This window comes from Nycticebus coucang, chromosome 6 (genome assembly GCF_027406575.1).
Source record: "Nycticebus coucang isolate mNycCou1 chromosome 6, mNycCou1.pri, whole genome shotgun sequence".
Taxonomy (NCBI): Eukaryota; Metazoa; Chordata; class Mammalia; order Primates; family Lorisidae; genus Nycticebus; species Nycticebus coucang.
In genome coordinates this window covers 81,583,050-81,595,887 of record NC_069785.1, presented here as the reverse complement: position 1 = coordinate 81,595,887, position 12,838 = coordinate 81,583,050, and the positions used below count along the sequence as shown (strand labels likewise).

The 12,838-nt window shown below is 50.0% G+C and overlaps 1 protein-coding gene across 1 annotated transcript in view; it reads right to left on the bottom strand.

The window, feature by feature from the left end:
- The window catches only part of TBC1D2B (TBC1 domain family member 2B), a 107,007-nt gene continuing 94,169 nt past the window's right edge, over nucleotides 1-12,838 (bottom strand). Inside the window, exons 11-13 of the mRNA XM_053594433.1 lie at nucleotides 9,567-9,752; nucleotides 7,939-8,060; nucleotides 1-4,280 (exon numbers count right to left, since the gene is read on the bottom strand). Of these exons, the coding sequence (XP_053450408.1) occupies nucleotides 4,088-4,280; nucleotides 7,939-8,060; nucleotides 9,567-9,752 (501 nt within the window). The 3' untranslated portion in view covers nucleotides 1-4,087. The remainder of the gene's footprint in view (nucleotides 4,281-7,938; nucleotides 8,061-9,566; nucleotides 9,753-12,838) is intronic.

Sequence of the window (12,838 nt, the reverse complement as noted above, 5' to 3'; positions counted from 1 at the left end):
ACGTGGGGCTGGGGCAATTGCTGGGGGTGAGGGAGGCACTGAAAACCACCCCCTTGAGACTGAGGCCAAAAAACCGTACAGAGGTAGGACCCATCAAAATGTGTGTCTGTCCAGGATCTAGAGGAGGGACAGAGGGACTATGGGCCCTGTACTAATGGGGTGCTGATGGGACCACTGCTCTCCAGTTCACACACCCCTCAGTGAAGCATCAACACACTCCACTTTCAGATGAGAAGTCCAAGGCTCTGTGACTGGTGCATAGGCACATGCCCTGGTGATGAAAGCCCAGTCTAGGCCATGTGCCCCCAATCTCCTGTTTGGAGCTCTGGGGGGCAGTCTGTCAGAAGTCACTCAGAAGTGAGCCACTGGGGGGCTTATGTGAGTCCAAGCACCAGCACCTGAAGGGAGGACGAGCATTGGGCATTTGTCCTGTCTGTGTGTGGGGCAGCCCGGCTGGCCCAAGGAGGCCATGGGACCCATGCGGCAAGTAATGGCCACCCAGGCCTTAGTCAAAACCAGTCTCAGCATCAGCCCCTTACAAATGGGAGCAAAGCCTGTTTACATGCTCCTGACACTCGCTAAGGGGCTGGCACAGTGACAGGCCTAGGGTCCCTGTCCCAGCTCTGCCACTGCTAATGTACTGTGTGATCTCAGGAAGCCCATGCCTCACTGAATCCTTGTCCCTAGAGGAGAAAGCTTACCAGGTCCTGGCCTGTTCTGACTGTCTGGGAATCCTGGCTGGACCCTTTCTCCCAGCCCCCCCGTGGGAAGACATTTGGTCTTAATCATCCTGTGTTTTTTTCCAGTGATGGCTGGGGGTGTCCCCAGTGGCAGCTGTGCCTGAGCTGTCCGCCCAGGCAGGAGGCAAACAAGTCCATGACTCAGGCAGGGCATGACACAGCTGGCGGAAGGGGGGCTGCCTGGGGCTTCTCCAGACACAGGGAATCTCTGGCTCCTGCCTCTGCCATTGCATTGTCCCCAGCCCTCACGTGCAGTTTGGTCCTGGCTCTTGGGGCCTCTCAGGGCTACCACTACTGACAAAGACATCCTGTCCCACTTACTCCAGAGCAAACCAAGGACAGGGACACCTAGAAACGTTAGGCTGGAAGGACAGAGAGCCATTCCCAAACCTGCCCCACTCTCCAAGCCCTAGGGTGAGCCCCATCACATATAACTGCACTTCAAGGCAGAATATTATACAAATTAGTAGTTTATTTCTTCCTGTAGTATTATAATTCCAAAGTTTATATTCCAAAAATATGCTAGAAGACCAGCATACACGCTGCTGTGATACAGGATATTGTTGGCAGTGCCTACTCAGAATATTCCAGTGGCCAGCAGTGGTAGGACACCCAGCCTGTGTCCAGCCTCTCACCTGCAAGGACCTCCTGGGGCAGGCCCAGCTGCCTAGAAGCCCAGCAACACACAGGAAGACAACACTACGAAGCAAGGGTAGGTTTTGTGCAGTAATACAAACATTTAGTTAAAACCCAACTGGGTATCTGTCTAGAGTACTTCCTATATCAGTATAATGTAGCTGAAACCAGACGTCTCCAGCAATCAAGTCTTGGCTGCTACTGTACAGCTGTCAGCATGGCCACAGGTGGCACCCACGCTATCTGGGGGCAAACCTGGGCCCACAACAGTCAGTGAAGGCCAAAGCTAGCGCAAAAAGGGGCATAGGATGTACGTGGTTTACATAAATACACACAAAATAAGAACTTGTTATATAAAATAGTTGTTCAAAATCTAGAAAAACCTTGATAAAATAGCCTATAAAAATATAAACTGTAGTGAAAATATACAAAAGTATTAACAGAGGTTCAACCCATGAAAACTCTTTATCAATTTAAAAGTTGGCAATTCCCAACAGATGTGGCAGAGGAGCTACCCTGGGCACATGCCCTTGGGCAAGCAGGCTGCCCTGAGGGGCCACAGGCTGGGCATGGGGCAAGGGTTCAGAGAACAGGGGGACAGCCCTTGCCAGAAGAGGCACTTGCCAGCGCAACTGGAGGAGGTTGTAGGACTTGGGGGCTCTGGAGAGGATAGAGCAGCTCTTTCCACAGTGGCACTAGCAAAAAGGAAGTGTTTGCTAAAAAAGGGGGGCTGCTCTGGGAGCAGTGGGTCCCCAAAGTGGAACCAGGCTGAGCACTCCCTCTTCCACCTTTTGGACAGCTGGCAGAGGGAACATGCAAGGAGGAAAACCTCCCAGAAAGTATCCCCAGTCCATTTTCTCCAGGACCTCTGCTTTCTCACAGCTACTGCCCGACCAGGGTGGCCCCTAGCCAGGTGCACCTTCACTGGGCACACCAGCCACAGTGGGCCTGTTCCTGAAGGTAGCACCTTAGCACCAGCCCACAGCGTGGGCGGGCACATCCCAGGGCACATTGACTTGGAAACTAAAACCTGAGGCAGGAGCTTAAGTCCTGCTACACCTCCTCACAACTGGTCCTGCTTACTCTCAGCGTGGAGGTGGGAAGGGGGTGTCCTACTGGCACCCAGTCCCAGGAGACTACAAAGCCCAGTTCCTAGGATGGCCTCTTAAAGAAGCTGGACCTCAAACAGCTGCTCTCAAAGACAAAAACAACAATAAAACACATGTTTGATACCTGAAAAGACACAAAGGCTTTTGGCTAAATATAGAGACCAGCTCCCTCTGAACAGTGAGAACTTACTAGCTGAACTGCAGACAGAAACTGGCTAGAACACTGAAATACCCACTTACCATGGCACTGCTAGAAAGTCAACAGCAAGAATAATAAGGAAGCCACATTTAAGGAAAGGCCCTTCTTAAAATTGCATTGCCTCAATTCTCAGTCTGAGTGTGTTTACATCAAGGATTATTTCTGACTTTCCAGGTACTGTGAAACATTCCACTTAAGACTGTCTCATATTTGAATGACACTGTGCTGGAAAACATTCTCACACCTACACATCACGGATAGCCCAAAGATTAAGCAAAAACCACAACCTTGCAAAAGCCTCTCTCCAGGCTTCAAAAAGGTAGTTCCCAGAAATGGCCCGCCCAGCCTGCTGTGCCAGCGGCAACAATGACCCCCTGTCCTTGCTGAGGATAAGGATGCTTTCGGCCGCAGTGCCTGGGACACATCTGGGACAGTTCACCCAAGCCTTGGCCCTAAGCCAAGGAGTTTCCCACCCTAGGCTCTGGCAGCTGCTGGCTCCTGCACAGCACCAGCACTGCCACCCCGAGGAGGCCAAGGTGCCCAGCTGTCTAGGGGTGTTCACGCAGCGGCTGCACTCCTGCCATGCAAAGCACCCCTAGTCAGGGCTAGCCAGGGGTAGGCCTGCTCAGCTGCTGCATGATGACCCACTGTTTACTTGGAATCACAACCCATCTAGACTTGGAGAGTAACGTTTACAAGTCAGCTCATCTCCACATAGCCTGGGGAAGACGTGCCAGGTGGCAGAGCATGCAAATGGTCTGCAAACACAGGCTGGCAATGAGAAAGTGGGGGTGGAATCCGGTCTACCTAGGCCTCCCCAAGCAGGCTGGGGGCCACTGTAGAAAGGATTGTGTGTAGAAGGACGAAGGCTAATGGAGTGTGGCTGGCAGCTAGAAGTATTCAGCATGAGGCCTGCAGGCCTGCTATACTGGCCACTTCTGCACACGGATGTGCTTGCTTCTCTGAGGAAGTCCCTTTTCCATACTCATCTTCGCCACCTAAGGCAGCCAAATTCTGGCTGCAGATGTGTGGGCATGCTCCACAGGGCTGCCATTTAAAAGATGCACACAACTGCCTGCATTGTGGGGGTGGGGAGATGCCTAGCAAGGCATAGTTTTCAAAGGAAAAAACATCAATACAATGGACAGATGCTATAAACAAGCTCTTGCAAACAGCCAATTGGTAGGTCTGGCAGGTCACCAATCAGAGAGCATGACTGATTGGTGTGCCTGGCACCCTGGCACGGAAATGGCTGTGAACAGATCAGAACACCCCCCCACCAGGGGGAGATCAGAAAGTGCAGTCTGGCTCTGGCCATGATGTGACATTCTGGCCTTTAAACGAGTTCACCCTTTAGCACACTTTGGTTGTGAAGGCGAGAAGCATAGCTTCCCAGGATCCCCTCAGGTGTCCTCTTCATCGCTGACCAGTTCACCCTTGTCAGGGCTGGTGTCACGCTCACGTAGGAAGTCCTCCCGGATGGCCTCCAGCTCTGTCAGCTCCAGCCGGACCTTCTCCAAGTGGTAGGTCCGCCGGTTCCGAATCTGGCGCAGGGGGAAGGGGTTCAGATCCCCGAAGGAGATACTGATCAGCTTCCTGGCAGGACACAGGATAGAGACAAATGCCAACAGAGCTTAGGCAGGTGGGTAATAAAAACAAAATAATAAACTGTCCTGGGGCCTACTGCTGGCTTTCAAGCCCTAATCAGGTCAGCCACAATGGTCTTAGAAGGTCATTAGAGAAGCCAGCTTTGCTAATGCTGAGAGCCTGGCCTCCTTCCCCACTCCAGATTCTGCCAAGCCCTGAGGCTTTGCCTCCCAGCAACAGCGGCTGATCCACTTCCTATTGACCAAAGGCCCAGAAAACTTACAAATCCCAGGAAAAGCTGTGATGAAACAGGAATGCCACAAGGTACTTCCTCTCTATCTCTATCAGAAAGCAAGCTAGAATCAACCCAAGTGCCCATCAGTTCATGAGTGGATAAAGAAAATGTAGAATATACACCATGCAGGACCACTCAGCCATCAAAAAGAATGAAATAATGCCTTTTGCAGCAATTTGGATGGAACCAGAGACCATAATCCCAAGTGAAGTTATCTCAGGAAAAACAAACACCACGTGTACTCTCTAATAACTGGAGCTAAAACTGGGTGTGGCAGCTCATGCCTGTAATCCTAGCACTTTGGGAGGAAAAGGTGGGGGTGGATTGCTTGAGCTCAGGAATTCAAGACCAGCCTGAGCAAGAGCTAGACCCCATCTCTAAAAATAGCTGGATGTGTGGCAGGCGCCTGTAGTCCCAGCCACTCAGGAGGCTTAGGCAAGAGAACCACTTGAGCCCAAGAGTTTGAGATTGCTGTGAGCTGTGATGCCACAGCACCCAATAGAGAGTAACAGTGAGACTCTGTCTCAAAAACAAAAAAAATGAAGCTAATCAATGGGCATAGATGGGCACAAAGAGATGTTGAGGTTATTGGAAATCAGAACAGGAGAGAGGCAAAAACTTGCCTATTGAGTACAGGGTGACGGGCACATGAATAGTCCTAACAACTTAGGCATTATTATCCATGTAACAAAAACATTTGTACCCCCTTAATATTTTGAGATAAAAAATATATTCCAAATAATAATAAAAGCAAAAAATAAGATGGAATGTCTGAAAGGTAAACAAGCTAGACAATAATGACAACTGTAACATAAAAATAGCAAGGCGTTGTGGCAGGCGCCTGTGGTCCCAGCTACTTGGGAGGCTGAGGCAAGAGAATTACTTGAGCCCAAGAGTTTGAGGTTGCTGTGAGCTATGATGCCACAGCACTCTACTAAGGGTCATCTAGTAAGATTCTGTCTCAAAAAAAAAAAAAAAAAGAGTACACAGCCTTTGTAGTTCCTCCTTTTATATATTTTAAAACATTACTCCTTAGATAAGCTCTGATTCACAGGATTCTCCTGAAAGAAGGTAAAAGACCAGAAAGGCTGGCTTTATTTATTTACTTAGACACAGAATCTCACGCTGTCACCCTGGCATGATCACAGCTCACCTGTATCCTCCAACTGCTGGACTCAGGTGATCCCCCTTGCCTCAGCCTCCTGAATAGCAGGGACTACAGGTATCCACCACCACATTCAGATAACTTTTCTTATTTTTTGTAGACAAGGGGGTTTCAGTATGTTGTCTGGGCTGATTTTGAACTGGCCTCAAGCAAATCTCCCACTTGGCCTCCCAAAGTGCTAGGATTACAGGCATCAGCCACTTGTCCAGACTTAGGTCAGCTTTATTTAAGTGCTAAGTTCCCCAGAGTGTGTTCTAGAGCATGGGAAAACAGCCACCAGTGAATGTGTGTTTCTTAGGTTCTGCCTCAAGCTAGTCTGGGCCGATCAAGCTGCCAATATCTTGCAGTGAGAGAAAGACCCATGGGATGCAGAACGCTGGTCAGGCTGCCCGCCTGGCACCCACATGGCATTTTCTCTCCTACAGAAATTAGCCCACAGGCTTCACTGAAACCTGAAGTGCCCATCCCCTCCTTTACTACAGAAAGTGAACATCAAAACTTACTATTTTCCACTTGCTCCTCCAGTCAGTAACATTGAACTACAGGGGAATTAGACTTTGCCTCTGCCTCTACCTCTGCCTCAGGCCTAGGAGCTTCAGTTCTGAGATGAGAAAGTCCCCTGGGGTTAGCCAGGCTCCCCACCTTGATGGCTCCCAGAAGTCCTGCTGCAGAGACCAATCTAACTACAGAACCCCTCCCTGCCTTTCTCTAAGACTACGCAACGTACTGCAGAACTGGCATTCATGGAGCCACTACTCTGGTGAGCTTATTAAAATACTGGGCTCCAGCCTGGAGGTGGGGCCAGGACCTCCCAGGGGATCGTGCTGCCCCTGGGCACTCTTGGTCTGGCGAACTTGGCTTTCTAAAGCAGAGAGGAAGCCGTGTCACAAGCTGCCCACAAGGTGGCACTGCAAGACCATAAAAGACCGTAGATGACACCAGCTCAGCCTCTGTGATGGGAAACGACTGGCCAGGCCTGGCACCTGCTCACACCCATCCCATCTGGCAGCACCAATGATCCAGCACAAGCCTGTCAGCAACATGACTGGCTCAGTCTTTAGAACCAAAATGTGCTCACCCCAGCGTTAGTTGTTGGAGGGAGTTCATTGACTGTCATTCTTAATAATCCTGACCCAATGTGAGACTAACACAAACTCTCAAGTCTCACCCCAGAACTCAGGGTCAACCTTTCACAGGCAAATATTCTCAAGTATCCCTTCTCATTTAGCAAAACTCAGGTCACTGTGGTTGGTGCTATTAATAAGCATGGAACTATCTTCACAACCAACTACCCAAGAAAAAGATCCTAAAAATAGCCTTAGCCAGCACCTTCTCCCAATATTCACCTCTGCTGCCAGGGCCAGAGCAGCCCCCAACTTGGTTCAGGGGGTATATGGACAGGGGCAGCCTAGAAGCAGCAATGACTATTTGACTGGGTTGGGAGGGGGCTACATGATTCCTGAACACTCAACCAAGAGTCTTCCAAGTTCAAACTCCCCCTCCATTCTCTTCAACCTGCCTCCTTTTTTTCAGTTCTGGGTCCACCTCTCTCCAGCCCACCACCTGTCTTACTGGGACCCTCTAACAGCCACCCACTGGTCTCACAGCTGCCGGTCCTGCCACAATCTGACCTTCCCTTCTCTTGCCAAACCTGCAGCAACTTCCCAACACTCTCAGGTTGAAGTCTCCAGGCCTAAGCAGTCTTGAGAGCTGTAACGCCTGGCTCTGCAAGGGCCCAGCCTTGAGCCCAGCTAAGCTGCCACCACAGCAGCCTGACACACTGCTCCCTGAGCCCTGTGCCTGGCATGCTATCTTCTTGCTCCCTCTTCCCAGCCCAGCTTACTCAGCCTTTCCCAGCCTGATCAAGTGACAACCAATAATTTCCTGGCTTCAAGGCTGGGGCTGTTCTTCACTGCTCATCCCAGTGCCTGGGATGGGCCCTGCCACGTGGTACTCATAAATGCTCGTCAGACATAGAAAACTACTGCTGGTGGCTATGGGGTTTATGTTTGTAGGACAAAGGACAAAGCCATCTTCACTTCTGTTCCTCTCATCTTTGGGCCCCTGCTTTTTGGGGGAGGGAACTCCCTCTGCCATGCCACACTCGCGATGGCTCTGAGTTTGAAGGCACAAGAATGGGCTGCCCTCGAGGAGGCAGAGGCCAGCTCCCCGCTCTCCCTGGAGGGTGAGAATCCGCAGCCACTCACCTTGCATCAAGGATGGTACGAGTGAAGTAACGAAGATACTTGAATATGGACATTGAATCTTGCAATTTCAGGATCTCCTCTTCCTTGTATTTAAAAAGTGCCAGGGCAAAACGAAAAATAACCTGTGGAGAAAATAGGGAGTTTCAGGGAGGTGCAGCCCCAGCCCTGGGAAGTGGTTTGCAAGGGTCCCACCCTGGAGACACTTGACCTGGCTAAGCCAAGACCTGTTTCTTACAGGAAAATAAACTGGAAGAAGTTTTCAATGATACCTCAACCCAAACAAAAAATCTCTTTATGGAGTAATCTTGGTGAAATCCTTTCATATTTGGCTCACACTTATAGTCAAAAAAGCATGAGGAACTAACAAAAGGAATCATTTTTAAATAAAAGGAAAATTAGGGTTTCTGATCCTGAACTCTTCGAAAGTCCCACTACAGAGGTAATTTCTATCTTAAGTGGACTAGGGCCTAAATGACTAACTTTGGAATACATCAAAGAGAATCCCCTTTTTTTACTGATTTGTTTTGGGGTCCTGTGTTTGAGGCTGGAGTGAGTGACTAGTGGTCTTACAAGTTCAAGCAACTTTAGAATGATCTGCCTCCCTTACATCCCTTGGGGGCCTGTGCCAATTTGTACTTTCTCTTATTTGGAAAGCAATATTCACAGGTCATCTTTCTCTGAATATCCCTGCTTACAGCCCAAACAGAACACTGTCAGGCCCTGATTGAGAGGACCTTTTAATAATGACAGGCATAAGCATAAAGCTGAGAGTGCACGGTGCTAGGCACAGTGCAGGGTGACATGCACTCCGACTCTGCTGGAGGGAGTATAAGCTGGTAAAGCCCCACTGCGGGGACATCGGGCATCAAAACTACAGAAGGGCTTGCACTGGACCCAGTGCTGAGCCCACAAAGGCAGGGAAACAGGTGCAGAAAGACAACCCGGAGTCATCCCAGCCTAGCTGGAAGCAGCAGGAGATGGGGAACAACCTCAGTGCCTGTCACGGGGGCTGTGGCGCAGGACCCTGGTCACCCACATAAGGAACCACTAGCAGAACTGGAAACACAAGAGCCAGAGCTCACGCCCTGACAACGTGTGTGTAAAATACCTTGAGGAGATACAGTAAGTTGAGAAAAGCAACTAGGAGACTGGGGGAGGCAAACTTCCTTTCCACTACCCACTCCTAGTTATATGATTAAATATTTAATATATAAATATCTTTCTTAAAAATGGATTTTTGAAAAACATACAATAGCCGAGGTGGGAGGCTGATGGGCAGTCAGGCTCTGCGGTTGGCTCCACTGTGTCTGTCCCTGGATCCTCTGCTTACTAGGTCTCCAGCCTCTGTCTCCTCCCATGTGACAGACAGCGAGGTTCAGGCTGCAAACCAGAGTTCGCAGTGCCTAGCACAGGGCCTGTGCAGGCTGAAAGCAGCTGGTAAGTGAGCAGCTGGCCACTGTCTCCTGAGAGCCCAGGCCCAGCTCTGGTACCACACTGTGCTGAGATCCCCGGGCCACCTCAGGAACCCTCTCAAGTCCCCAGTAAAGCAGCTGCTCAGCTGCAGCCAGCACTGCCCACACAGCCATCGAGCATGTGTATCTGAAAACAGCCAGGCTGAGCCAACCCACCTTTGGTCCCTCGTAAAGGAAAGAGTCCCATATTTTAAAGAGAACGTCACTAACGACGCTATCCACAAACACCACCAGGAACCAGTTGAACGTTATGAGGGTGTAGTCGACTTTGTACTGCTCGAAGTGGGCGTGCAGTCGGGGCAGCTTCTCGCTCATGAGGTCTCGGAATACCCGCTGGTCTACCTGGAGAGAGAACGGGGAGAGGTGTGCAGGGTCTGCTGTGGCCTTGGGCAAGCAAACAAGCACAGATACTCAACCAAAGAGCAGTGTGCACCACAGCATGGCTGTCCCACGCAGCTGCTCTGTGTCCCAGAAGCGGCTGATTTCATGCACAGGAGGTACAACACAGGGCATGGGGGTGTGGGTGTCAGTGGCCTGAAACCAACTCCTCTACTCAAAATGCCCCGTGAAATAGTCATTTTCACAAGGAGCTGGCAGGACAGAGCTAGCCCTGCCAGTCTGCCTGTCCTCACTGGAGATGCTGGTACAGATGGCAAGCACCAGAGCCCTGTGTGGGTATGAGTCTCAAGCCAGGGAGGAAGTGTGCCATTTCCATGTCCATCCAACAGATATTTGGTGGCCCGTATGGGGCAGTGAGCCCCACAATGCTGAATCTGAATCTTAGCTCTACTGCTTAACAGCTGGGCAGCTTTCAGCAAACTCTATTTTAAACAAATCTGTGCCTCACATAGAAAATAGCTAATAATCTGTCTTCTACCAGCAGTGGAGGACTAAACCAGACTTCTGTGAGGCGCCAATGGTACAACAAACAAGCCATGTGGCTGCCCCTGGCTAGGCATGGCCGGTTCTAGGCAAAGGGTTAAATGAAGCTCAGTCCTGCCCTGGAGGACAGTAGGGGAAGCTGCACACATGGACCATCAGAGTAACTGTACTCAGACCCAGGGACAGGCCAGCCAAGTCCAGAGGACAGGCAGCTCCTGTGGCCAGAGCCCTGGCTTCCAGGTGGTGAGATGGCACAGCCTGGCTAAGCTAGTCACAGAGGTCCCTGTGTAGGAGTCAGATAGCATCCTACAGGCTAGAGCCTCTCTGGCCTCTGCCTATGACCCAGAAGAAAACACATCTCCTACTACTGCTCAGATAGCATGCTACTGTGCTCATGTGCATAAAACAGAAGCAGACGCTTCACGGAACAGTGCTTAACCTCACAAAGAAGATCATACTCTGATGCTTTCTAGTCTCATCAACTGGATTTAATGGGGAAGGGGAGCTGGTATCAACCCCTAAACCAATTTCTCTACTCAAAGTTTGAGAAACAACTACTATTGCCCATAGTTATATGTAGGGAACTTGTTCCAGAATGAACCCCCCTTGAGTATAACAAAATCTGAATGCTCAAGTCCCACAGTCCACCCTGCAGGGTCCACAGATACAAAGTCAGCCCTCCACACACCCAGGTTTATGTGCCAAGAATACTGTATTTTCGATTAGGTGGGAAAATTTTTTGTTTAGTTGGAACAAATTAGTATATGGTGGACCCATGCGGTTCACACCATGCTGCTCATACTTCCTGCCTGGCCTGCTGGGGATCGGAGACGACAGAAACCAGGTGCTGCCTTTAAGCAGCTGTAAGCGACTAAGGAGATGGACAGTTGACTGTAAGACATGATGACAATGACGACAATGGGACTCACTCTGCTGGGGGGTCTAACTGAAGGCACCTGAGAGGAAGGAACACACCAGCTGGCCTTGAAGTGGGAGAAGGTCCATGTACACGTCTCTTCTCCCAACCACGTGGTAGACTGTGGCTTCTTCTTGAGGCTGCCAGGGAGTACCCAGGCTTCTGTGTGAGCTGGGGAGGACACGGGAGGGCTGCCTTGTTCATCTTTGTGTCTTCAGTGCCCCACAAGGTCCTGGCACACAGGGTGCACTTGAAGGATTGAACAAACGGGAATGCAGGCAAGCACCTAGACCACAGGAGCCACAGGCGAGGGGCTGGGGCTGGTTCTGGCAGGGGCAGCCTGACGGTGGCCTGCATAGCATGGCACAAAGCTGTTCTCATTTTTGGAGCAGCCTTACACAGCGTTCACCAATAATTGGGAAAATGATTACATACATTACATGCACCCATGTGATGGAACAGTACAGCCACCAAAAATGATGGTTTGAAAAGTGTGTAATGATTATAGGATGGTGTGGTGGTCCATGTCTGTAATCCCAGCACTCTGGGAGGCCAAGGCAGGTAGATTGTCTGAGTTCAGGAGTTCCAGACCAGCCTGAGCAAGAGCAAGACCCCATCTCTACTAAAAATAGAAAAAATTAGCCAGGCGTTGTGGTGGGCACCTATAGTCCCAGCTCGGGAGGCTGAGGGAAGAGGATCACCTGAGCCCAAGAGTTTGAGGTTGCTGTGAGTTATGACGCCACGACACTCTACTGAGGGGAACAGAGTGAGACTCTATCTCAAAAAGAAAAATATATATACAATGAGAAAAAAGGTATGTACTGACATGGGGGAAGACCCATGCTGGACAACTCCATGCTCTCAGCCTGTACACTGCGTGTTCGGGGGAAGAGCATGAGGAAATCAAAATGCTGACTGTGGCTCTTTAGTTGGTGGGATGACAGGAGGCCTTCACCTTTGTCTTTCCGTACTGCTGGACTTTTCTTTGTGAGCATCTATTACTTGTACAGTAAGGGGGAAAGTCTCCTTAGAATTTATGTTTATGTAATAATACGATGCAAATTTTATCTTAAATCCACACAATTAAAATAGTTCTTCTCCTTTGGTCTATAATCACAATATTAGCCACTTTTATTGTCTTTGTAAAAATAAAAAAAATAAATGTTTTGAGCATTACTCTTTTGATGCACCATCTGAACTCAACCTCAAACAATCTGCATGACAGAGGCATTACCCTCACCTTACACATGGCAGCACAGACGTTATATGAAGTGTCCAAGCTCCACAGCTCATAGGAGGAAGGGCCTGGTTCTGACCCAACTGTAAGACCTCAGCCCAATCTCCTAACCAATGTGCTCAACTCCACCTCAGTGGAGTTAAGAAAGATCAATGCCCGGTGTTCTTTATTTGGAAACACTGACCACCTGAGAGTATGCATTGAGTCTTTAGAGCTGTTGGCTTCCAGGTACCCAGGGGTACACAGAACTTTCCCCAGTGACCCACCTGCTGTGACAGCTGCCTCCTCCCACCACAGCTCATTTTCTAGTGTACACACTGATACCACAGAAGAAGAGATGTCTTGGTTACTGAGCACATGAAGTGACTACAGGGAGGTCAGAAGAGCTTCTCC